The following is a 27,958-nucleotide window of genomic DNA, read 5'->3' as shown; positions in this document are numbered from 1 at the left end:
CTTTGCATGTATCAGTACGATTCTCACAGTACCCATGAAAAATAGAAACTGATGAAATAGCTCCAGAATGCTCAGGTAGTGAAGATATGAAGAGTGAGCTGGAAATATAGACTGCCCATTTCCCCCCGTTACCCATTTACTGAAATTTACTGGTCTCTCACTATGTACCAGGCTCTTGTTTTATTGCTGTTTTATTAGTAGGGAAAGAATGCATCCCAGGGTTGTCTCCAAGGCCTGACTCTCTTCTGCAGTCTAGTGTGATGTACTGATGGGCTTTTGTGTCGTGTTGCCATTTAATGATGAAGATGGATTTTTCCCTTTTTAGATCCAGCAGAACCATGCACCAAGGAAACCGAACTGCTATCTCTGCATTCATCCTCCTGGGACTCACAGTGGGTTCTGAGCAGCAGCTGCTTCTCTTCCCACTGTTTCTATGCATGTATCTGGTCACCATGGTAGGAAACTCACTTATCATTCTAGCTATCATCAGGGATACTCACCTTCACAGTCCCATGTACTTCTTCCTTGCCAATCTCTCCTTCACTGACATCTGCTTCACAACCACTACAGTCCCTAAAATGTTGGCAGACATTCAAAGCCAGAATCCAACCATCTCCTTTGTAGGATGCTTTACACAAATGTATTTTTTTATGTTCCTGGTGGACCTGGACAATTTCCTTTTGGCAGCCATGGCATATGACCGATATATTGCCATCTGTCACCCATTGCACTATGCTGCACTGTTGAATCCCAAGCGTTGTGCACTGTTGGTTGTGATTCCATGGGTTATCTCTAATCTAGTATCAGTACTGCATCTCAGCCTGTTGAACCACGTGGCCTTCTGTGATCAGAGAGTAATCCCACACTTCTTCTGTGATCTGGAACCCGTTTTAAGACTTGCTTGCTCAGACACTCAGATCAACGACTTGCTCATCCTTGTTGTTGGAGGGACAGTTATCTTTATCCCCTTTGTTTTTATTCTTGTCTCCTATGCACTTATTGGTGCTGCTGTGCTTGGTGTGCCATCAGTAAAAGGAAAGTGGAAGACATTTTCTACATGTGGCTCCCACCTCTCCGCAGTGTCTCTCTTCTACGGCTCTATTGTTGGTGTCTATTTTCTGCCAGCTTCCAGTTACTCAGCAGAAAGGGATAAGGTAGCTGCCATCTTGTATACGGTTGTAACCCCCATGATGAACCCCTTCATTTACAGTCTAAGGAACAAAGACATGAAAAGGGCACTGAGAAGTCTACTCAGCAAAAAAATGCTTTTTATGTAGTTGGTGAACTCTGCCATGCAGATATCTTTATCAACCCTTAAAATCCCAGAGTGTAAAATAGGATACAGGGCCTTAGGTTACTCAGTATCCTTAGCAGTCTCCTCCCATCAACTAAACTTCAGTCCTCTCCCAAGATTCTAGTCCTGAGATATCTCGTCATAATGAAATGGACCACAACAACAAAACAAAACAAACCTCTGTTATTTTTCCTTACAATCTTTCTTCACTGCTGACATAAAGACCATTCCTTAAAGAAATTAATTTACCTATACAAATGAGTGTATAGTTAAGGTTTAATAATTTTCTCTAATGTTTAGATTGAATTACCTTTTGTCCTCAACTAGATTTTACATACTGAATTATAAATTTCAAAAGGAGAAGTAAGGGAGAGAAGGAAGGGAGGAATCAGGGAGGGTAAGGAATAGGTAAGGAGGAAAGGGAGGAATGATTATTACTTACAATATCATATACATAAAAAATGTTAACTTTCACAGCTTCCAATGAATAGTTTCTTTCTATAACCCTTTGAGGGAAATAATATGGTATTCTCATGTGCCCTGTAAAAAGAAAAAAAGTATATACTATGAAAAGAATGTGTTGCCCCAAAACATAGCAAATGTCTTGCCCTATGAGCCCTACATTGGCTCTGTAGCCATTAAATTCTTCTGAAATTCTGCAATGATGACTCCCCAGAACTCTGAAGCATCACTCCCTATGTTTCATCCAGCTTTGGCACACTCTGTTGTAGCTACATTGAACATTTTCTCGTTCCTTGAGCAGTCTATGACTTTTCAGCATGCTAGTCCTCACAATATATGTGCTCTCCTTGAAATGTGTTTCACCCTCTTGTTCTAAAATATTCAACACATTCTTTATGGTTCCATAGTACATGCTGCCTCCTCCGAGCTCGCATATGGATCTCGTGTTTCTAGATAAAATACCTCATTTTTCTTTTTGTCGCTCATATAGCACTCTCTCTCTCTCTCTCTCTCTCTCTCTCTCTCTCTCTCTCTCTCTCTGTGTGTGTGTGTGTGTGTGTGTGTGTGTGCACACATCAAATATTTGCTACCATTGAGCTTTATTTCCAGCCCCTAGCACACTGATGAACACTGACTCCATAATAATGTTTTATCACTTAACACAATGGATTGTAATTAGTACAATATTTGTTTGTGTTGTCCAAAGCACTATGAACCCTTGGAGGTGCAGAGGATGATCTTGTCATATGAAACTCTGTAGCTCTTGCCAGAATACAGTAAAATAGAGCAGACGAATTGAAGATGAATAAAGTAGACATTTAAAAAATATTTAAATTTTTCTCTGCCAAATTATTGTTAGTAATTCCTGATCCACTATCAAAGTTTTCTGATCTTCATCTTTCTTATGATATAATCTGGGAATTAGTTATACTAGTGCCTATCTCTTATTTACATTTATTAATGATATACAGTAGTTAGCAGTTAATATGTCCTGAGACAGAAGGTTGTGAAAGTGTCATACTAGATAGATACCACTATTACCAGCTGGATAATCACAGGCTGCCATTTTGGAGACTAGTTTTTCTTGTCCCCAGCCTTCTGTAAACCACCTACTATCCTTCTTAAAATTTTCAACTTTAAAAGCTCATTTTATGTGTGCTTATGTTTTGTCTGCATGCATTTCTGTGCACCACTTGCATATCTTGCATCCACAGAGGCCAGAATGGCATCAGATTCTCAGGAACTGGAGGTACTTATGGTATGAGCCAAGATGTAGATGTTGGGAATTGAACTCATGTGCTCTGGAAGTGTATCCAGTGCTCCTTTTTAATTTCATTCATTATTGTCTTATACAATATACCATGACTTCAGGCTGCCCTCTTTCTACTCCTCCCAGCACCCCCTTCTGTTTCAGACTCATTTCCTTTCAGAAAAGAGCACGGTTCTCAATGATATCAACTGAATATGGCACTCAGTGAGTTTTCTTTTCAACTTTTTATTGGTTCTTTGGGAATTTCACCTTGTGCATGCCAATCCCACTCAATCCATCTCTCTTCATACCCACCCTCTACCCTTTCAATACTCCCATGAAATGGAGAAAGAAACTTATTGTGGAAGCTGTAGTAAGTTATAGCGTGTCCCACAGTATACCCTTTTGTCTACATTTCTTTGCTTGCAATGTTCATTGCAGTGGTCCCTTGATCTTGTACAAGGCCTCTTGCTTCTGATATTCTATCAGTATTGGAACCTTACTAAGAGTTCACTTGGATATACTGTTGTTGGCCTGCATCATGGAGATCCTCTAGCTTTGCATCTGTAGGCCTGGCTTCTTCATGCACTCCAGCAGTTCTTCACTGGGGTAGATGTTGAGGTGGGCCAATTCAGAGACCTTGATCTAGGCCTGAGTGCCAACTGATATGCTCAGCCTACTGGCTCACCAGGCCTTCCACCCTCTAGCCTGGCTTACCAGAAACCCCTGCTACCAGATCCAGCTTTATCCTGCTGCCCAAGTGATATGCAGGACAAGCTCTCCCATGTGCTGCAGCAGGTGGGGGTCATGGCCAGTTCTCCTACACTCATGACCCCTGGGCTACCTCTCCTGCCATTTGTAGATGGTGAGGGATGAGGGAGGGGACAAGGGCTTTCTCCTTCATTTGTACCATTTACTATCAGACAAGAATCAGTAAGAGGTCTTCCACAGTTAAGTCCCTCAGGATGAGCTCATTTATAACCCCCACACCCAGGGCCATCTCTACTATGCAGCCCATGTGAGAGGAAGGGCCAACTCTTCCACTCTGATGATGCTCATTACACTACATGGCAGACATTTGACAGTGCCAGCTCTCCAATGCTCACACTTTCAGGTCCTGCTCATATGTGTCTTCACCATCAGGGTCAGTTTTACTGTGCAGACCTGGTTAGGTTGCAGGGCTTCTTCTCCAGAGTGCTGTAGCTGGTGAGGGGCTGCCTGCCACAAGTTGAAAGGGACAAATAGGGAGGAGAGCATCTGCCATTTGTCCATGCCACCACATGGGAGATGAGTGGTAGGGCCATGTCTCCCATGCACATATCCTTGGGGGTGGCTCACTTGCAATTCCAGCAATGTGCAAACCTACTCTCCCAAGTACTGCAGATGGCTAGGGGCGGGGGCAGGGGCAGATATGCTTTTGTGCCCCCAAGGTCCAGCTCTCCCAAAGTAGCCAAGTGAGGGCTGAGGCCAGTTCTGCACAGCCTTCAGACATCAACATGTCCCTTATCAACAGCCCAGACTAGTGACATCCACCTGGCCTTTGTTGATTACAGATCCCACTGCTTCAGGGCCATGGATCCAGACATTGCCCCCAGTGTCAGTACAGGCCATTACTTTACTATGGTCTTAGGTGGTATCACCAGCTACTCATATTAGGCTGCTCTTTAGTATCCTTGAGTGTCTAGTTATGCCTCTCTTAATCATGCTCATATCCTTTTGTTTCTCTTTCTCTTCCATTTTCCCACCATTTACTTGCTACTTTTAGAGGCACACAGGGCCCCTGAATGTCTGGGGCCATCTTAGGAGTGGTATCAGAAGTGTGATGCCCTGCATCTGCATAATGGCATCTGGCAGGGGTCATCTCAGGAATGGTCTGTTCCCCTCTTCCCAGACCTGTGCAGCACCTGACTGGTGGTTATCTCATGCTAGCTCTTTGTCCAGGTCCTATGGTGCCAGTATGAAGGTTATCTTTGGCTCCCTTCTCACATGACCCACTCAAGTGACCCCATACAAGGTTCATTTGTCTCAGGCTCACTCCTGCCCAGGGACCTCAGTTCCAAATGGGGCTCTTTTAGTCTCTGGCTTGTTCCTGGTCTTAGGAGCTATAGTGGTCTGTGAGGTACCAGATTGGTGGTCATCTCAGGCTTGCTTTTTTCAGGAATATTAGGTCACTAATCATTCAGGTGTTCATAGGTCAGAACACTGATCATACACCTAGCCACTCTCCTCTCTGCTACCTACTGATATATATATGACACAGCAGCCATTCCTGCAACACTTCTGGGGCCAGGTCAACTAGTACTCTTAACCACTAAGCTTTCTTTCTAGCTTCCAACTACTATCCTTCTTGGACACCAAATATAAATATGTATATATACACACATATATACATATATATTTCAAATATATGTTACTGGATATTTGATCATACTGAGATCCTGGAGATTGTATTATTTACTGGAAAAGCCTGTTTTTAGTCGTGGTGTGGCTTAGCCTTAGCACACAACCTTAGCGCACACCTTTAACCAAGTACTTTCTGCTTTAATATTATAAACTGGAGTAAATAAAGTCAACCATAGGTCAAGAGGAGGCGCAAGCAACCAGTTGATAGAAAGTGAACGTAGGATTGTTAAGAAAAAAATCCATAAGCTGCACCTCAACCTCTTGTATGAATTCCGCCACTTCGGCCAGATGAAAGAATTCCTTTTAGCAGCTTCCAGCTGTAATTCTGTATATTTTCTCCTAAATTCAGTGACTACTTCGCTAGTCTGCATCTTCTTATATAAATCCAATTTTGTGTCAAGGAATTCTTTATGCATCTGAGTCTTTGTTTTTATACGTTTTTGAAAGGCAGCAGCCAGAAGATGTAGATTTAACCTCATCTTTCAACTTGGTAATATTTTTTTTTGTCAAAAAATCTCTAATGTTTCCATTATTTCTACTTTATCTTCAGACTTGGGGTTTTGTTTTTCCTCTAGTTTTTAAATTAGCATCTTCTGTGTTTCAATGTGCTTTTTCTCAAATTTCTTGCTTCCTTTTTCTTACATCCTGCTGAAGTTTCAGTGCCCTCCTGTTTCTTTTCTCTGTGCTTCATTATTATCAACTGCAGGGGTAGAAACTAGCAAGGTTTTTTTTTTGTGCAGCCTTCAAAGCAGCTGGATTATACAGCGTTTTTGTAAGACCAGTAGATGTAGACAACACCTGGAGACATATGCTTAGGCTTTCCTCTATATTAGCCATTTGTCGGATTTGTGTATGTATGTTATCACAGGGCTGTTAATGATAATGGTGTATGACTGCTTTACAGGTGAGTCCTTATGCATCTGAATGCTAAAAATAAAGTGGAATGGTCTCTTAAAATAAAAAAAAAGAAAAAAGAAAAGAAAAAAGCAATGACAAAAAAGAAAAAGAAAAAGAAAAAAACCATAAAAAGCAAGGGGGAGTCAGGTGAATGGATAGAGAGGTGCACATGAAGTGAAGGGAGGGCCATTCTTTTCTTTTCCTTTCTTTTCTTTTTCCTTTCTTTTCTTTTCTCTTTTCTTTCTTTCTTTCTTTCTTTCTTTCTTTCTTTCTTTCTTTCTTTCTTTCTTTCTTTCTTTCTTTCTTTCTTTCTTTCCTGTGTGAAAAAGCTTTATTTTTTTATTTGGCTGAAGACTTGAAGAGAGGCTCCAGAGCAGTTAAAAAGGTCCCTAGTGGTTTGAGAGGTTCATTGAGGTGTAGACCCAGGGGTGGGCTGGTGCAGAGCAGAGCAGAGAGCCCCTTGGAAGGCACAGAGGCCTCCTAGTCATGCTTGAGAGTGAGGCGCTCAAAGAGATACTCCCCCAGAGACACCTGCGGCACACCAGTCTATGCTGGTTGTGGCCCTGCCAGCCTATGGAGGTTGGTCAGGTGGTTGCTCATCTTCTTGGTGAGCTTCATCCTCTTATCCAGAAAGTGGCTTTCCAAGAAGTCACAGAGATGAGGGTCTGTGCAGGCAGAGCCCAGGGCGTGCAGATCCAAGAGGGTCTGGTTCAGGTTCTTCTCCAGGGTCAAGGCAGCTTCCATAGAAACCTGGGTTTTACCTCATTCATCTTGAGATGGCTTCTGCACACCCTGGAAGAGTGCATGGCCCCAGCGATCATTCTGCAACTTGAGGAGAAGCCCTCATGCTTCTCCTGGACAAATTCACAGAAGTAGCCTATGTCCCCAAGAGCCACATCATCCCGATTAAAAAAGAAGTCCAGAGCCAAGAAGTTAGACTCCAGAGAGCCAAATAACCCTATTAAAAATGGGGTACAGGAATTCAAGGCCCATATCTAAACATAGTAAAAGCAATATACAGCAAACCGGTAGCCAACATCAAACTAAATGGAGAGAAACGTGAAGCAATCCCACTAAAATCAGGGACTAGACAGGGCTGCCCCCTCTCTCTTTAGCTTTTCAATATTGTACTTGAAGTTCTAGCTAGAGCAATTAGACAACATAAGGGGGTCAAAGGGATACAAATTGGAAAGGAAGAAGTCAAACTATCACTATTTGCAGATGATATGATAGTCTACCTAAGTGACCCAAAAATTCCACTAGAGAACTCCTACAGCTGATAAACAACTTTAGCAAAGTGGCAGGTTATAAAATCAACTCAAGCAAATCATTAGCCTTCCTATATGCAAAGGATAAGCAGGCTGATAAAGAAATTAGGGAAATGACACCCTTCACAATAGCCACAAACAGTATAAAGTACCTTGGTGTGACTCTTACCAAACATGTGAAAGATCTGTATGACAAGAACTTCAAGACTCTGAAGAAGGAAAGGAAAGAAGACCTCAAAAAATGGAAAAACCTCCCATGTTCATGGATTGGCAGAATTATTATAGTTAAAATGGCCATTTTGCCAAAAGCATTATACAGATTCAACACAATACCCATCAAAATCTCAACTCAGTTTTTCATAGAGTTAGAAAGATCAATTCTCAAATTCATCTGGAACAACAAAAAACCCAGGATAGCTAAAACTATTCTCAGCAACAAAAGAAAATCTGGGGGAATCAGTATCCCTGACCTCAAGCAATACTACAGAGCAATAGTGTTAAAAACTGCATGGTATTGGTACAGTGACAGGCAGGAAGATCAATGGAACAGGATTGAAGATCCAGAAATGAACCCACACACCTATGGACACTTGATTCTCGACAAAGGAGCTGAAAACATCCAATGGAGAAAAGATAGCCTTTTCAACAAATGGTGCTGGTTCAGCTGGAGGTCAGCATGCAGAAGAATTCGAATTGATCCATCCTTATCTCCTTGTACTAAGCTCAACTCTAAATAGATCAAGGATGTCCACATAAAGCCAGACACTCTGAAGCTAATAGAAAAGAAACTGGGGAATACCCTTGAGGACATAGGTACAGGGGAAAGTTCCTGAACAGAACACCAATAGTGTATGCTCTAAGATCAAGAATTGACAAATGGGACCTCATAACATTATAAAGTTTCTGTAAGGCAAAGGACACCATCAAAAGGACAAATCGGCAACCAACAAATTGGGAAAAGATCTTCACCAATCCTACATCAGAGAGAGGGCTAATATCCAATATATACAAAGAACTCAAGAAGTTAGACCACAGAAAGCCAAATAACCCTATTAAAATTGGGGTACAGAGCTAAACAAAGAATTTTCACCCGTAGATCTTCGGATGGCTGAGAAGCATCTTAAAAAATGCTCAACTTTATTAGTCATTAGGGAAATGCAAATCAAAACAACCCTGAGATTTCACCTTACACCAATCAGAATGACTAAGATTAAAATTTCAGGAGACAGCAGGTGTTGGCAAGGATGTGGAGAAAGAGAAACACTCCTCCACTGTTGGTGGGGTTGCAAATTGGTACAACCACTCTGGAAATCAGTCTGGTGTTTCCTCAGAAAACTGGGCAAGTCACTTCCAAAAGATCCTGCTATACCACTCCTGGGCATATACCCAGAGGATTCCCCAGCATGTAATAAGGATATATGCTCCACTATGTTCATAGCAGCTCTATTTATAATAGCCAGAAGCTGGAAAGAACCCAGGTATCTCTCAACAGAAGAACGGATGCAAAAAATATGGTCTATATACACAATGGAGTACTATTTAGCCATTAGAAACAATGAATTCATGAAAATCTTAGGCAAATGGATGGGGCTGGAGAACATACTACTAAGTGAGGTAACCCAGTCTCAAAACATCAATCATGGTATGCACTCACTAATAAGTGGATATTAGCCTGGAAAACTGGAATACCCAAAACATAATCCACACATCAAATAATGTACAAGAAGAATGCAGGAGTGGCCTGGTTCTGGAAAGACTCAGTGTAGCAGTATAGGGCAAAACCAGATCAGGGAAGTGGGAAGAGGCGGATTGGAGAACAGGGGGAGGGAAGAGGGCTTATGGAACTTCCGGGGAGTAGGGGCCAGAAAATGGGAAATCATTTGAAATGTAAATAAAAATATATCGAATAAAAAAAGAAAAAAAAAGAATTCTCACCTGAAGAACTTGGGATGGCTGAGCAGCACTTTAAGAAATGTTCAACATCATCAGTCATTAAGGAAATGCAAATCAAAACAGCCCTGAGATTTCACCTCACACTAGTCAGAATAGAGAAGATCAAAAACTCAGGAGACAGCAGATGCTGGCGAGGATGTGAAGAAAGAGGAACACTCCTCCACTGCTGGTGGGGTTGCAAACTGTTACAACCACTCTGGAAATCAGTCTGGCAGTTCCTCAGAAAACTGGGCATGACACTTCCAGAGGATCCCACTATACCACTTCTGGGCATATATCCCGTGGATTCCCTGGCATGTAATAAGGACACATGCTCCACTATGTTCATAGCAGCCTTATTTATAATCGCCAGACGCTGGAAAGAACCCAGATGTCCCTCAATGGAGGAATGGATACAGAAAATGTGGTATATTTACACAATGGAATACTACTCAGCAATTAAAAACAATGAATTCATGAAATTCTCAGGCAAATGGCTGGAACTGGAAAATATCCTAAGTGAGGTAACTCATTCATAAAAGAACACACATGGAATGCAGTCACAGATAAGTGGATATTAGCCCAGAAGCTCTGAATACCCAAGACACAACTCACATATGAAATCATTCCCAGGAAGAAGGAAGGAGAGGGCTCTGGTCCTGGAAAGGCTTGATGCAGCATTGTAGGGGATTACCAGGACAGAGAAGTGGGAGGGAGTTAATTGGGGAACGGGTGGAGGGAAGAGGACTTATGGGACTTATGGGGAGGGGGGAACCGGGAAAGGGAAAATCATTTAGAATGTAAACAAAAATATAGAAAATAAAAAATGAAAAAATGGGAAAAAAAAGAAAAAAAAAAAAAAGAAGTCCAGAGAGAGAGAGGTAGTTGTAGGAGGCCCGCAGGTTCAAGTTGACCAGGTTGTTCACGGCAACTTCCACTTCAGTGGAATAATTCTGATGAATATGTGTGGTTATGGCTGATCTGAAGTATGGTGCTAACCATGAAGACCATGCTGTCTGGTTATAGGAGCCGAGGGAGGCAAGGATTTGGTCCCAGAGTTTGTAACTGGAGAGAGCTGTAAGGAGGCTGGAAGCTAATAAAGTGGGAGTCCGCAGGTATGTTCCACCCAAACATTGTTGAAGCAAGACACAGATCCACAGTACCTCCAAGGTGCTGCTCTCATGGGACATTTATTTTGAAGGAGGTTTTTGATTTATTTTTCTGCTTTTTGTATTGGATATTTTCTTTATTTCATTTCAAATGTTTTCACCTTTCCAGGTCTCCCCTTCAGAACCCCCATATCCCATCCCCCCTCCCACTGCCTCTATGAGGGTGCTCCCCCCCACCCACCCACACACTCCGGTCTTCCTGCTGTGGCATTCCCCTACACTGGGGCATTGAACACCCTCAGGCCCAATGGCCTCTCCTCCCTCGGACCTGTCCAACAAGGTCATCCTCTGCCACATATGCGGCTGGAGCCATGGGTCCCTCCACGTGTACACTTTGGTTGGTGGTCGAACCCTTGGGAGCTCCTGGGGGTCTGGCCATTGAAGGAGTTTTTATTTTTTATGGCACGAGAAAGCAGTATTCATTCTGGGACATTGGCTGAGAAGTAAGGTCAGCTGGGTGCTTTCTCTGCTTCTTTGAGCTAGGAAGCTTTCACCCCATCACCTGGATGCTGAGTTATTAGTAAAATTACAAGACTGAGAATTTGATTAAAATAATGCTATTTCAATCCATGGTACAACTACGCACACAGAAAAATTATACCAGCTGCAGACAAACTGAGATGCTATCAGATTTGGTAAGATACCTGTCTTTCCCATGTTAAGAATGGGAAATATAATACAGGACTTTTAGGGCCCTTTACAGTGGTACCTACATGGCTTGAAAATAGAATCAGAAAATGAAAATATAAATGGCTTAATTGAGATTGACATAATACTTATTATAATTACTATCCATCTGGTTATTAATATTTTATTCTTAATAGCCATAGAGGTTTTTATGCCAAATATGAAAAGTGGTTTGATAATATACAAACTATAAAGACTTATAAATGAAAATAGGAAAAATAGGCAGACACATAGACTGTTCTACCATATGATGAAACCAAAATGGGGCATCCCAAGGTTGTTAGAAAGCAAACCTTACTATGTCCACTTACTATGCAAGAACTATGAGAAGATAATAGACATACCCATGATAAACACAGTAGAAAAAACATTGAAATAGGGCTAGAGGTGTTAATATTCCCAAGGTCAGTTGCTAGGTGAAGGTCAATAGACTGAATTACATAATCAGCTTGAATTTCATCATCACATCTTGGTTTAATGTCATTTATTAGCTTTACATTCTTGGGAAAAGTTTGAAGAATCAGGAAAGAGGTCTGAGAGATTTAATAAAATCATACAAAGCCTGCAGGAAGACTTCACTGATTTTTTTTTTTTTTTTGCAAAGGTTGACTTCGGCTATAAATAGTATAGTATCAGATTCAAAAGTCAGACAAATATTAATCAAATCTTTGGCTTTTGAAAAACTAATTGATTAGGGTGATTGGGCCTTTCAAGGGAGAATCAGCACCAATAAATGAAGGAATTAGAAATATGGCTGATATTGGCTCTCACATTTATGATGCTACCCTGCCAGAAGTAATTTCTAAAATTTTTAAGAAAAGTAAAAATGTCAAAATTGTTAATTATGCTAAGCAAGAGTATTTGAAAAGGGATTGTAGACAAGGTGGTCCTAGAAAAATATTTTTTTTCTAGAGATAATCCAAAAAGAAAGCCCCAGTCTTTTGGAATACGCAGAAGGTGTAGCAAAGGCTGGCATTGAAATAATGAATGCAGATCAACAAGAGACAGGCAAAGTAACCTTTTGCCATTAGGGGTCCTCCTGCAGGACCCAATATCAAATTTGATTCAGTCGTTCCCTGTCATTGTTAGAGGAACTCATCCAGATAGCAATTAACAGATTTAATTAATGCTTGTTGTTAAAAACAGTACTTCTCTGGAGGTAATCAAAGACAATACGCCTACAATACGCCAAACAATAAAATCAGGAGAGACCAGAAAACAAATATTGTGGCAAACCTCTATAAATCACCAGAGACCAAAGCTAAATGCACACACACATACATGCACACACACACACACACACACACACACACACACACACACACACAAAACAATGGCATTGAAATAGAAGTTTTCATAGATACAGATCAGATATAACAATAATTTCAATTATTATCCAGATTGACCTCTTCAGAAGATAAGTATTCTGCTTCTAATGATTGGAACTTTATCTCATATAGAAAAAAATTGAAAGACATTTCAAGTGTACAGGACCAGAAGTACAAATAGCAAAATTATAGGCATATGTGGTTAATATAACCATGAATTTATGGGGACATAAATTCATGATTTGTTATAGCAATGGAAATAGAGATTAACATTCCTCCAATGTCAGAAACAAACCAAAATAAAAACAATGCTTTTAAAAATATTAAAAGTTATTATCCAGAGCAGTCACAGACTGTTAAGGATGTACGTAAGGAGAACACAACAGTTTTTAGTCTTTCACAGATACTAACCTTTAAAATGGTTAACAATCTTGTGTAGGTGGAACAATGGCCTTTGACATCAGAAAAATTACAACTACTAGGACAGATTGTACAGGAACAGTTAAGTGCTAAACATGTTGAAGATTCAACCAATCCTTGGAATTTTCCAATATTTGTCATTAAAAAGAAATCTGGAAAATGGTGCATGTCAAAAGATTTAACAGCCATAAATAAGGTGATTCAGCCAATGAATGTCCTTTTTACGGCCTGAATTTCCCTTACCTATGTTATTACCTAAAGCATTGTTTATTATAGTGACTAATATTTTTTACTGATTTTTTAAAATTTTTATTTATTTATTTATTTATTTATTTATTCTTTTAAGATTTATTATTTTATGTAACTACACTGTAGCTGTCTTCAGACACCCCGGAAGAGGGCATCAGATCACATTACAGATGGTTGTGAGCCACCATGTGGATGCTAGGATTTGAACTCTGGTCCTTCAGAAGAGAAGTCAGTGCTCTTAACCACTGAGCCATCTCTCCAGCCCCTATAATGACTGATTTAAAAGACTTCTTTTTAAAAATTACACCGTTACAAGAACAGGATAATGAAAAATTTGTCTTCACAGTGCTTACTTATAATAATGCTCAACCTGTTAAAAGGCATCACTGGAATGTTATTCCAAAGGAATGTTATTAGTTCAACTCTATGTCAACATTTTGTACAGTAGCCATTAGATATAATTCATAAAGAGTTTTCTTAATCTAATATTTATCATGATATAGATGATATCTTATTGGCTGATTCTGATGCAGGTACCCTACAAAAAATGTTTGATGAAGTAAAGAGAATTTTTCTTTGCCGGAGATTTCAAAATGGTCCTAAAAACACAAAGAGGAGATTCTATCAATTTTCTAGTATATAAGAGAGGTTTATGGCAAATTTGTCCATAGAAAGTTCAAATCATGAAAGATCAATCACAAACTTTTAATGATTTTCAGAAATTGCTGGGAGAGAGTGCAGCCAGGATTGTTGGTAGAGGAAGTTGTGCAGCTGCTTCCATGCTACTCATACTGTGAGCATTGCAGGCTAGAGCCAAGTATGAAGGCTGGTCAGCATGTCATATTATGGATGGTATGTAGGAAATACCAAGGTATATTATGGTAAATTGAGAGCTTGTACTGGTAAAGGAGAGTTAGCAAGCACATTCAGTTATTATGGACCTTTAAGAACTGTATGAATTGCCAGAAATCCTCCAGGATGTGCTTTGTGGAATTTGAAGATTCTAGAGATGCAGAAAATGCCTTTTGAGGACTGAATGGTAAAGTGATTTGTAGTTTTCAAGTGAGGGTTGAACTATCAACAGGCACGCCTATGAGATCTTTCTTTGGTAGGCTACCTGCCCATTGTCCCTTTGATCCTAATGATAGATGCTATGTGTACGGTGAAAGAAGACATTATGCTTATTACTGACACCATTATAGCAGACAAAGGAGAAGCAGGTCATGATCTAAATCACATTCTTGATCCAGGGTAAGATGATACTTGCTCATACAGCAGGAGCTAGGGAAGCAGGTCAAGATCAGCATTTCCTCAAAGACCAAGGTCTGTGTCTCTTTGTAGATCAATATCAACTTCATTCAGAAGATCTAAGTGTAGGATCAAGGTATTTATAATCCCATTTAAGGTCAAGAGCAAGCTTCAGGACTATTTCATGATCAAGAAACAGCTAATCAAAAATTGAGATCTCTATCTTCTAAAAAAAGTTTTTCCCATTAGGAACTTCACACAGAATTGCAAGTCCTGAAAGAATGGACTGAAATTCTTGAGTTTACAAGTTAGGAAAAAGTTATTTTGTTTACATTATTATAAGAGATATCCTGTCTTTAAAATGTAACATAGGAAGAATCATCAACTATTTAATAAAAATGCATCTGTATTATTACTCTGTAATATTCATAGCAGTAAAATTTTTTTGTTTAATGTATTAACATCCTAAGGTCTGAAAATGTGGGGTTTTATTTGACACTTTTTTTTTACTTTTTTATTAGATATTTTCTTTATTTACATTTTAAATTATAGCCCCTTTTCTTGTTTCCCCTCTGAAAACACCCTACCACATCCCCACAACCCCCTACTCATTAACCCACCCACTCCTTCTTCCCTGTCCAGGCATTCCCCTACACTGGGGTATTGAACCTTTACAGGACCAAGGGCCCCTCCTGTCATTGGTGTATTTGACACATTTAAATAAATTGTTTCTATCTAAAAAAAGAAAGAAAGAAATAGTTGGGAAATATTAACTGGCTACAGTCTATAATTAGACTAACTATTCAAGAGCTAAGTCATTTATTATAACCCTTACAAGGTAATAAGGACTTAAATAGTCCAAGAAATTATCCACTGAGGCTGAGAGGAAAATTGGTTCTGGCAGAAGAGAAATTATATAATGTATACATTGATTACTTCGTTCTAATCTTAGTTATTTTGCTAGCTACTCATTCTCTCACTGAAATTCTTATGCAGAGAGAACATTATATCTCAGAATGGATACCTTTAGTACACAGTAGAAATTAAAGCCTTGTGTGCAAAAGGCTTCTGAATTGATTCTGAAAGAAAAATATTTGACTTCATCAACTAGCAGGATTAGACCCAGCCAAAATTCCAGTCCCTTTATTAATGATGAAAGTGCCTCATTGTGGGTAGAGAATGAATATTGGCATAGAGCTTGTAGTAATTTGGGGGGAGATTTTAACAACAAATATCTCCAAAGCAAGAAACTTCAGTTTATATAAAGAATTAATTGGATTCTTCCTCATATAGTAAAAAGGATGCCAATTACTGGAGCTCCTACATTCCATATTGATGCAAATAAACCAGGAAAGCCATGGCATAAATCAGAAAAAATAAGTAAAGTTTCCAGAGCCCTTATGATTCATTCAAACACAGAGTAATATACCATTCTTAGGGTATCACATTTTCCCAAATCTCTTTATATTAAGGTCCAGGAGTCACTCCACAAACCACACAAACACTGATGTCAGGGACGGGATGGTTTATCGAATGCATTTCCCTAGACTTTTCAATCAGGTCCCATTTCAGGCTTGAGAGCTCAAAGCTGTATGCTAGACAATTCTAAAGACCGGCTTATAAATGCTAAAGCTGCAAAAACTTCAATGAACCTGTGCTGGGAGCTGATCCTGTGCCACAAGCTCCATACCCAAATACCACCTGGAGAGATCTGGTCCCAGGAGTGCTGACAAGCCTGTGAACACAGGTAAGACCACCATTTCTGCTCAGAAGGACCCACCCAGAGCCCTCAGGACACAGGAACTGAGGAGCAGACTGGGTCAAGATTTTTATGGTTTCTGTCTGCTCCCAGAGTTGATCCTGTGCCACAGTTCTCCATAGCCAAATTCCACCTGGAGAGTACTAGTTTCCCAGGAGGACTGACACAGAGGCTAGCAAGAAGGACAAGCCACAGTCAGAGACAGCAAGACCAGCTAACACCAGAGTTAACCAAATGGCAAGAGGCAGGACAAGAACATAAGCAACAGAAAACAAGGCTACTTGGCACCATCAGAACACAGTTCTCCCACTATGGTGAGCCCTGGATACTCCAACACACTGGAAAAGCAGGATTTGGATTTAAAATCACATCTCATGATGATGATGATGATGATAATGATGATGATGATGACAGAGGACATTAAGGACATAAATAACTCCTTTATAGAAATATAGGAGAACACAGGTAAACAGGTAGAAGCCCTTAAATAGGAAACACAAAAATGCAATAAAGAATTGCAGGAAAACACAACCAAACCGGTGAAGGAATTGAACAAAACAATCCAGTATCTAAAAATGGAAATAGAAACAATAAAGAAATCACAAAGGGAGACAATTCAGGACATAGAAAAACTAGGAAAGAGATCAAGAGTCATAGATGCAAGTGTCAACAACATTATACAAGAGATAGAAGAGAGAATCTCAGGTGCAGAGAATACCTTAGTAAACATCGACACACCAGAAAAAGAAAATGCAAAATGTAAAAAGTTCCTAATACAGAACATCCAGGAAATCCAGGACACAACGACAAGACCAAACCTAAGGATAATAGGTATAGAAGGGAGTGAAGATTCCCAACTTAAAAGGCTAGTAAGTCCAGAACAAGGGTGGGAGGACAGGGGGAGAGAAGGGGGCTTATGGGACTTTTGGGGAGTGGGGGGCTAGAAAAGGGGAAAGTCCCATAAGCCCTCTTCCCTGCCTCTGTTCCCCCATCCACCCCTTCCCTGTTCTGGTATTGCCCTACACTGCTGCACTGAGCATTTCCAGCACCAGGGGCCATTCCTCTGTTCTTCTTGGACATCATTTGATATGTGGATTATGTCTTGGGTATTCGAAGTTTCGAGGCTAATATCAACTTATCAGTGAGTGGATACCATGATTGATCTTTTGAGACTGGGTTACCTCACTTAGTATGATGTTCTCCAGCTCCATTCATTTGTCTAAAAATTTCATAAATTCATTGTTTCCAATGGCTCCATTGTGTATATATACCACATTTTCTGTATCCATCCCTCTATTGAGGGACACCTGGGTTCTTTCCAGCTTCTGGCTATTATAAATAGGGCTGCTGTGAACATAGTGGAGCATGTGTCCTTATTGCATGCTGGGGAATCCTCTGGGTATATGCCCAGGAGTGGTATAGCAGGGTCCTCCGGAAGTGAGGTGCCCCAATTTCTGAGGAAATGCCAGACTGATTTCCAGAGTGGTTGTGCCAATTTGCAACTCCACCAGCAGTGGAGGAATGCTCCTCTTTCTCCACATCCTCTCCAACACTTGCTGTCTCCTGTGATTTTAATCTTAGCCATTCTGACTGGTGTGAGGTAAAATCTAAGGGTTGTTTTGATTTTCATTTCCCTAATAACTAACGATGCTGAACATTTTTTAAGATGCTTCTCAGAAGTCTGAAGTCTTTCAGATGAAACTTCTTTGTTTAACTGTGTCCCCCATTTTTTAATAGGGTTATTTGGTTTTCTGGGGTCTAACTTTTGAGTTCTTTGTATATATTGGATATTAACCCTCTATCTGATGTAGGGTTGGTGAAGATCTTTTCCCAATTTATTTGTTGCCGATTTGTCCTTTTGATTATGTCCTTTGCCTTACAGAAACTTTGTGTTCTGTTCAGAAACTTTCTCCCTGTACCGATGTCCTCAAGGGTCTTCCCCAGTTTCTTTTCTATTAGCTTCAGAGTGTCTGGCTTTATGTGGAGGTCCTTGATCCATTTGAATTTGAGCTTAGTACAAGGAGACAAGGATGGATCAATTCGCATTCTTCTGCATGCTGACCTCCAGTTGAACCAGCACCATTTGTTGTAAAGGCTATCTTTTTTCCATTGGATGTTTTCAGCCTCTTTGTCGAGGATCAAGTGGTCATAGGTGTGTGGGTTCATTTCTGGATCTTCAATCCTGTTCCATTGATCCTCCTGCCTGTCACTGTACCAATACCATGCAGTTTTTAACACTATTGCTCTGTAGTATTGCTTGAGGTCAGGGATACTGATTCCCCCAGAATTTCTTTTGTTGTTGAGAATAGTTTTAGCTATCCTGGGTTATTTGTTATTCCAGACGAATTTGAGAATTTCTCTTTCTAACTCTATGAAGAATTGAGTTGGGATTTTGATGGGTATTGCGTTGAATCTCTATATTGCTTTTGGCAAAATGGCCATTTTAACTATAATAATCCTGCCAATCTATGAGCATGGGAGGTTTTTCCATTTTCTGAGGTCTTCTTCCATTTCCTTCTTCAGAGTCTTGAAGTTCTTGTCATACAGATCTTTCACATATTTGGTAAGAATCACCCCAAGATACTTTATACTGTTTGTGGCTATTGTGAAGGGTGTCATTTCCCTAATGTCTTTCTCACCCTGCTTAACCTTTGAGTATAGGAAGGCTCCTGATTTGCTTGAGTTGATTTTATAACGTGCCACTTTGCTGAAGTTGTTTATCAGTTGTAGGAGTCCTCTAGTGGAGATTTCGGGTCACTTAGGAAGACTATCATATCATCTGCAAATAATGATAGTTTGACTTCTTCCTTTCCAATTTTTTTCTGATATATTTTTATTTACATTTCAAATTATTTCCCCTTTTCTGTTCCCCCCTCCGCGAAAGTCACACAAGCCCCCTTTCCTCCCCCTGTTCTCCCCCCCCCCACCTTCCCTCTTCCCTGTTCTGGTTATGCCTTATACTGCTACACTGAGTCTTTCCAGAACCAGGGGACACTCCCCCATTCTTCTTGTACCTCATTTGATGTGTGGATTATGCTTTGGGTTTTCCAGTTTTCCAGGCTAATATCCACTTATTAGTGAGTGCATACCATGATTGATCTTTTGAGACTGGGTTACCTCACTTAGTATGATGCTCTCCAGCTCCATCCATTTGCCTAAGAATTTCATGAATTCATTGTTTCTAATGGCTGAATCCATTGTGTATATATACCACATTTTTTGCATCCATTATTCTGTTGAGGGATACCTGGGTTCTTTTCAGCTTCTGGCTATTATAATTAGGGCTGCTATGAACATAGTGGAGCATATATCCTTTTTACATGCTGGGGAATCCTCTGGGTATATGCCCAGGAGTGGTATAGCAGGATCTTCTGGAAGTGAGGTGCCCAGTTTTCTGAGGAACCACCATAATTTCCAGAATGGCTGTATCAATTAGCAACCCCACCAGCAGTGGAGGAGTGTTCCTCTTTCTCCACATCCTCGCCAACACCTGCTGTCTCCTGAATTTTTCATCTTAGCCATTCTGACTGGTGTAAGGTGAAATCTCAGGGTTGTTTTGATTTGCATTTCTCTGATTACTACTGAAGTTGAGCATTTTTTAAGATGTTTCTCCACCATCTGAAGTTCTTCAGGTGAGAGTTCTTTGTTTACCTCTGTACCCCATTTTTTAATAGGGTTATTTGGTTCCCTGGGATCTAACATCTTGAGTTCTTTGTATATATTGGATATTAGCCCTCTATCAAATGTAGGGTTGGTGAATATCCTTTCCCAATCTGTTGGTTGCCGTTTTATCCTTTTAACAGTGTCCTTTGCCTTACAGAAACTTTGAATTTTATGAGGTCCCATTTGTCAATTCTTGATCTTAGACCATACGCTATTGGTGATCTGTTCAGAAAGTTTCCCCCTGTACCGATGTCCTCAAGGGTCTTCCCCAGTTTCTGTTCTGTTATCTTGAGAGTGTCTGGTTTTATGTGGAGGTCCTTGATCCATTTGGATTTGAGCTTAGTACAAGGAGACAAGGATGGATCAATTTGCATTCATTCTCCATGCTGACCTCCAGTTGAACCAGCACCATTTGTTGAAAAGGCTATCTTTTTTTCCATTGGATGTTTTCAGACCCTTTCTCCAGGATCAAGTGGCTATAGGTGTGTGGGTTCATTTCTGGATCTTCAATCCTGTTCCATTGATCCTCCTGCCTGTCACTGTACCAATACCATGCAGTTTTTTAACACTATTGCTCTGTTGTATTGCTTGAGGTCAGGGATACTGATTCCCCCAGGATTTCTTTTGTTGTTGAGAATAGTTTTAGCTATCCTGGGTTTTTTGTTGTTCCAGATGAATTTGAGAATTGCTGTTTCTAACTCTGTGATGAGTTGAGTTGGGATTTTGATGGGTATTGCATTGAATTTGTATATTGCTTTTGGCAAAATGGTCATTTTAACTATATTAATCCTGCTGATCCATGAGCATGGGAGGTTTTTTTTTTTTAATTTTTTTGAGGTCTTCTTCCATTTCCTTCCTCAGAGTCTTGAAGTTCTTGTCATACAGATCTTTCACATGTTTGGTAAAATTCACCCCAAGGTACTTTATACTGTTTGTGGCTATTGTGAAGCGTGTTATTTCCTTTCTTTCTCAGCCTGCTTATCCTTTGAGTATAGGAAGGCTACTGATTTGCTTGAGTTGATTTTATAACTTGCCACTTTGCTGAAGTTGTTTATCAGCTGTAGTTTTCTAGTGGAGTTTTTTTGGGTCACTTAGTCAGACTGTCATATCATCTGCAAATAATGATAGTTTGACTTCTTTCTTTCTACTATTTATCCCTTTGAACTCCTTATGTTGTCTAATTGCCCGAGCTAGTACCTCAAGTACAATATTGAAAAGATAAGGAGAAAAGGGGCAGCCTTGTCTGGTCCCTGATTTCAGTGGGATTGCTTCAACTTTCTCTCCATTTGATGCTGGCTACAGGTTTGCTGTATATTGCTTTTACTTTGTTTACGTATGCGCCTTGAATTCCTGTTCTTTCCAAGACTTTTAGCATGAAAGGATGCTGAATTTTGTCAAATGCTTTTTCAGCATCCAATGAAATGACCATTTGGTTTTTTTCTTATAGTTTGTTTATGTAGTGGATTGCATTGATGGATTTCTGTATATTGAACCAACCCTGCATCCTTGGGATAAAGCCTACTTGATCATGGTGGATGATCATTTTGATGTGTTCTTGGATTTGGTTGGCAAGAATTTTATTGAGTAGTTTTGCATTGATGTTCATCAGGGAAATTGGTCTGAATTTCTCTTTCTTTTTTGGATCTTTGTGTGGTTTTAGTATCAGTGCAATTGTGGCTTTGTAGAAGGAATTGGGTAGTGTTCCTTCTGTTTCTATTTTGTGGAATAGTTTGAAGAGTGTTAGGTCTTTTTTGAAGGTCTGATAGAATTCTGCACTGAAACCATTTGGTCTTGTGCTTTTTTTGGTTGGTAGACTTTCTATGAACCCTTCTATTTCTTTAGGGGTTATGGGACTGTTTAGATGATCTATTTGGTCCTGATTTAATTTTGGTAATTGTTATCTGTCTAGGAAATTGTCTATTTCCTCCAGATTCTCCAGTTGTGTTGAATATAGGCTTTTGTAGTAGGATCTGATGATTTTTTGGATTTCTTCAGTTTCCTTTGTTATATCCCCCTTTTCATTTCTAATTTTGTCAATTTGGATACTTTCTCTGTGCCCTTTGGTCAGTGTGGCTAAGGGTTGATCTATCTTGTTGATTTTCTCAAAGAATCAGCTCCTGGATCCATTGATTCTTTGTATTGTTCTCTTTGTTTCTACTTGATTGAGTTCAGCCCTGAGTTTGATGATTTCCTGTCTTCTACTCCTCCTGGGTGAATTGGCTTTTTTTTTGTTCCAGGACTTTCAGGTGTGTCATTAAGCTCTTAGTGTATGCTCTCTCCATTTTCTTTTTGGAGGCACTCAGGGATAATGAGTTTTCCTCTTAGCACTGCTTTCATTGTGTCCCAAAGATTTGGGTATGTTGTGCCTTCATTTTCATTAAATTCTAAAAAGTCTCTGATTTCTTTCTTTATTTCTTCTTTGGCCAAGGTGTCATTGAGTAGAGTATTGTTCAGCTTCCATGTGTATGTGGGCTTTCTGTTGGTTTTGTTGCTATTGAAAACCACTCTTTTAAACAAAGAATTCTCACCTGAAGAATTTCGGATGTTGGAGAAGCATCTTAAAAAATGCTCAACTTCATTAGTTATTAGGGAAATGCAAATCAAAACAACCCTGAGATTTCACCTTACACCAGTCAGAATGGCTAAGATTAAAAATTCAGGAGACAGCAGGTGTTGGAGAGGATGTGGAGAAAGACGAACACTCCTCCACTGCTGGTGGGGTTGCAAATTGGTACAACCACTCTGAAAATCAGTCTGGCGGTTCCTCAGAAAACTGGGCACCTCACTTCCAGAAGATCCTGCTATACCATTCCTGGGCATATACCCAGATGATTCCCTATCGTGTAATAAGGATACATGCTCTACTATGTTCATAGCAGCCCTATTTATAATTGCCAGATGCTGGAAAGAACCCAGGTATCCCTCAACAGAAGAGTGGATGCAAAAAATGTGGTATATCTACACAATGGAGTACTATTCAGCCATTAGAAACAATGAATTCATGAAATTCTTAGGCAAATGGATGGAGCTAGAGAACATCATACTAAGTGAGGTAACCCAAACTCAAAAGGTGAATCATGGTATGCACTCACTAATAAGTGGATATTAACCTAGAAAACTGGAATACCGAAAACATAATCCATACATCTAATGAGGTACAAGAAGAAAGGAGGAGTGGCCCCTTTTTCTGGAAAGACTCAGTGAAATAGTATTTGGCAAAACCAGAACGGGGAAGTGGGAAGAGGTGGGTGGGAGGTGGGTGGGAGGACAGGGAGAAAGAAGGGGGCTTACGGGACTTTCGGGGAGTGGGGTCTAGAAAAGGGGAAATCATTTGAAATGTAAATAAAAAATATATCGAAATAAAAAAAAAAAGAAAGCCACTCTTACTCCATAGTGATCTGATAGGAGTCATGGGGTTAGTTCGATCTTCTTATATTTGTTGAGGTTTGTCTTGTTACCAATTATATGGTCAATTTTGGAGAAATTACCATGAGGTGCTTAGAAAAAGTTATATTCTTTTGCTTTAGGGTGAAATATTCTATAAATATCAGTGAAATCCAATTGGTCCAAAGCTTCAATTAGTTTTACTGTGTCCGTGTTTAGTTTCTGTTTTCCTGATTGGTCCATTGAGGAGAGTGGAGTGTTGAAGTCACCCACAATTATTGTGTTAGGTGCAATGTGTGCTTTGAGCTTTAGTAAAGTTCCTTTTACGAATGAGGGTGCCCTTGCATTTGGTGCATAGATTTTCAGAATTGAAAGTTCTTCTTGGTGGCGTTTTCTTTTGACCAGCAAGAAGTGTCCTTCTGTGTCTCTTTTGATGACTTTAGGTTGAATGTCAATTTTATCTGATATTGGAATGGCTACTCTGGCTTGTTTCCTGAAACCATTGGCTTATAAAATTTTTTCCAGCCTTTTACTCTAAGGTAGTTTTTGTCTTTGACACTGAGGTGTGTCTCCTGTATGCAGCAAAATGTAGTGTCCTCTTTCCTAATCCAGTCTGTTAGTGTATGTCTTTTTATTGGGGAATTGAGTCCAATGATGTTAACAGATATTAAGGAATAGTTATTATTACTTCCTGTCATTTTTTGATGTTATTTTTATATTTTAGTGTTTATCTTCTTTTGGGTTTGATGAAGGAAGGTAACTATCTTGCTTTTTCCAGGGTGTAGTTTCCCTCCTTATATTGGAGTTTTCCTCCTATTATTCTTTGCAGAGCTGGGTTTGTGGAAAGATATTGTTTAAATTTGGTTTTGTCATGGAATATCTTGTTTTCTCCATCTATGGTGAATGAGAGTTTTGCTGGGTATAGTAGTCTTGGCTGACATTTGTGTTCTCTTAGAGTCTGCATGAGATCTGCCCAGGATCTTTTTGATTTCATGGTCTCTGGTGAGAAATATGGTGTGATTCTGATAGGTCAGACCTATTTTGTGGTCAACCACAAAATCAGTGCACCATTACTGGCAATAAGAGAAACAACTTGGAAAGCAAAAGGATAATCTCTATCTTCTCCAATTTATGCTGCGTGTGCAATGGTATAGACCATAAACCTTGAAAACCACTAATCTGTACATAAATGGCAAAGATATCTGGTCATAGGAGTCGTGAATGGGAACGACAAAACTTAGAAAAGACAACAAAGTATATATAGCTCATACAGGCAAGACATAAAAAAATGTCTGCAAATAATGAAATAGTGGAAAAATTAGCATCATAATTAAGACTCGAATATTAAAAGTTGCCAAGAAACAAATTCAGAAAAAATAAGCAAGAATAATAGATTAGACATTTGGAAAAACTTGAAAGTTTACCCCTATCAGTAAAAAATAAGGGGAAATGGATTTCCAAAGTAAACCAAAACAACCCTATGACAATAAGTATTAAAAGGAATCTATATCCAGGTGGGGATTCACACCTTTAATCCAGTATTTGAGAGGTACAGGCCTTTAATCCCAACACTTGGGAGGCAGAGGCGGGCACAAAGGATTACAATGATTCAAATTCAAAAGCCTTTTGCAAAAGGTAGGCTGAGATTCAAAGTGAATGTCCTTTGTTATCTAAAATATATACACATAAACCTTTAATTTATATATAAAGAGAAAGCAGAATATAGGTATACTTATCCACACATATTAAAGTATATTTTGTTTCAAATTTTCAAATGAATTTTTAAGTTTCAATTGAAATACAGTATTTTTTTGTTGTCAGAAACCATTTTGCCCTAGGAAAAATATATCCCCTCCCACCCCTGAGTTACAGTTGGGGCAGGGTTTTACTTTTATCTTTTCAGGATTATAAAAGGATCCAACTAAGTAATCCAGAGATCATTGGACAAGTGAAACATTTGGAGAAAAAAATATGGATCATCAAGAGAAATGTCTCAACAAATTGGCCAAGTGCCCATTTCCAACTTCTCTCCATTACCCTCTGAAGACATGAATGACAAATGGTCTTTAGTTGGTTCCGATTTAATTAAAAATTAATGCTGGCTTTGGGGCTGGAGCTTCTCATATCAGAAGAGCCACATGCTATGGCATAAATAATATATCTAAGTGTGTAACATGTATATATAAACTTTGTTTCCTGATACTAGTAGTCATACAGAGCACTAAGTCTAGAAATAAACTTCATCTGGCTTCCTGTATGTGCTTTTAGGTTTGAGTCTGAAGCAGGTAACTAGGAAAACTTAGAACTTAGTGCAAAGGATATACTTAATAGTTTGTGGTTCTCAAACCTTTCAAAGATCAGCTGTATATGCCATTTTAAATGTTTGTGTTTGCTATAATAAATCGTGACCATTCCTAACAATAACCTTTGAGGTCTCCAAGTAGATGATGGGGACTTGCAACAAGAAATTTACCTGGAGTGTGGTAACACTCACCACTGGGAATAACTGTCCCACACATCTTCTGATGGCAGATTTGTTGCAAACACTAGACACCTTTGGATTCACTAATGTGTTCTACCTAGCCAGGATTGCCACTAAGCTGACAAACACCACCCAAAGATTTGTTTCAAACTACAAACTCCTCAGAACATTGAAATTGAAGAGTTCATACAAGACTGACAGAAACATTTTACAGAATTTTGAACTCAAAAATACATCAAGACTGCCAAGTACAGCTGTACATTGTGGAAAGCTTGGTAGGAGTGGTTTCATTATTTTAAATAGTTTTACTATGTTAGAGTTAAAACCTTTCCCTTCTATTTAGACAAAAGGGGGGAAATGTAGGATATTTGATCACATTGTGAACTCTGAGATTGTGTTATTTACTAGAAAAACCTGGTTTTAGTTGTGGTATGTATCAGTCTTAGCACACACCTTTAATCCAAGTGCCTCCTGTTTGAATATTATAAACAGGATTAAATAAAGCCAACTATAGGTAAATAAGTGAAGCAAGCAACAAGTTGACAGGAAGTGAACATAGGATTGTTAAGGAAAAAAACAGAGAATAAGGGGCAATGAGGAGGACAGATAGAGAGAGGCACATGAAGTTGAAGGGAGGAACATTCAGTTTGAAGGAGTTTTTTTGGGATGGCTAGAAAAGGCAGTATTTGTTCCGGGACCTTGGCTAAGAATGAAGGTCAGCTGGGTCCTTTTTCTGCCTCTCTGAGCTGAAATGAAGTTTTCCTTTGGTTCTTCATGACTCATCATATACTCATCAAGTTGATGAGAACATGAAATGAGGTTATATAAGAATAAAGGAGTCGTAAAATAGGATTGTTGCCATACCAACAAAATAATATTTTTGTTCAAGTCATACCATAAGGTCAGAATAGGCCAGAGCAGATTGTGTTTGATAGAAAATTTCTCTCTGACAGAGCCTGAAATGTAAATGCGACTACCAAAGTTTTTATGTTGCTGATTCTGTCCTTTTTAGACAAAAGGTATTTTAGAACAAGTAGGTTCAAAATGCAGAGGCCATGTCTTCATCATTAAGGTGCTATTTTGTACTCTGGTGCTTTTCACAGATGAAGGATCAAAATTATGTTAGAAACAAGATTAATAGAAATTTGCGACCAAAACTAAGTACGTATGAAAATTTTATAAGGATATTTGCTGTATGAAAATATCATTTGGGAAACTATGATTTATAATCTGTATAAAAATACAAAAATGGGATAGTAGAACATTTGTTATATGAAAGAACATGGAAAAATATTGTGAGCATAAAGAGTAAGCAGAGATGGAAACATGGAGTATAAGGGAAGGGAAGGTTTAATCAAAACTAAGTAGAAAGAAGCCTTCTGAAACCTCATTGTTGAATAAATTAACTTAAAAATACACCTTTAAAATGAGTTTAAATGCAAGTACCAAATATTATTGTCTTAGTTTGGATTTCCATTGCTTTGAAGAGACACCATGACCAAGGCAACTCTTATAAGGAAAACATGTAATTCGGACTGGATCAAAGTTCAGAGGTTCAGTTCATTATCCTTAAGGCAGGAAACATGGCAGCATGCAGTCAGACATGGTGCTAGAAAAGGAGCTGAGAGTGTTACATCTGTATCCACAGGCAGTCAGGGGAAGACTGACTTCTAGGTAGCTAGGCAGAGTGTGTCAAAGTTTATCCCCACAGGGACATACCTACTCCAAGGCCACACATCTACACCAACAGGGCCATACTTCCTAACAGTGCCACTCCTTGGGCCAAGCATATTCAAACCACCACAATCATTTAACAATATTGTTCTTGTTGGTTACTAAATGAAAAAGTCAGTATCACTCACAGGTTATCTTGCTATAAGTAATCAGAGAATCTTAAAAAGCACCAATAATGAGATAGACTATTGCCATTGCTTTTGGCTGCCTGCTGTAAGTACTTAAAACATTATTGCTAAAGACACTACAAATTTTTCTTGTAGGGCATAGAGAAATAAGTCTTGAAGTAATCAGAAAACACTCTCTGCTGCTAGCTTTCATAGTGAAGGA

General features: G+C 39.3%; 1 protein-coding gene, 1 non-coding gene and 2 pseudogenes across 2 annotated transcripts; 2 read left to right on the top strand and 2 right to left on the bottom strand.

Moving 5' to 3' along the window:
- The first annotated feature begins 289 nt into the window (after positions 1 to 289).
- LOC127674778 (olfactory receptor 1468-like) lies at positions 290 to 1,277 on the top strand. Its single transcript, XM_052170480.1, has one exon. It carries the CDS (start codon positions 297 to 299, stop codon positions 1,275 to 1,277), a length of 981 nt encoding a protein of 326 aa, XP_052026440.1. The 5' UTR covers positions 290 to 296.
- Positions 1,278 to 5,164: 3,887 nt separating this feature from the next.
- Positions 5,165 to 5,296, bottom strand: LOC127675923 (small nucleolar RNA SNORA17). Its single transcript, XR_007975600.1, has one exon. It is a non-coding gene; the product is annotated as a small nucleolar RNA SNORA17 (small nucleolar RNA).
- A 1,489-nt stretch (positions 5,297 to 6,785) lies between these two features.
- LOC127674678 (ferritin light chain 1-like) lies at positions 6,786 to 10,695 on the bottom strand (annotated as a pseudogene).
- Positions 10,696 to 14,193: 3,498 nt separating this feature from the next.
- LOC127675428 (serine/arginine-rich splicing factor 7-like) lies at positions 14,194 to 14,809 on the top strand (annotated as a pseudogene).
- The last annotated feature ends 13,149 nt before the right edge of the window (positions 14,810 to 27,958 follow it).

This window comes from Apodemus sylvaticus, chromosome X (assembly GCF_947179515.1).
Source record: "Apodemus sylvaticus chromosome X, mApoSyl1.1, whole genome shotgun sequence".
Lineage (NCBI taxonomy): Eukaryota > Metazoa > Chordata > Mammalia > Rodentia > Muridae > Apodemus > Apodemus sylvaticus.
This window is presented reverse-complemented; position numbering and strand designations above follow the sequence as displayed.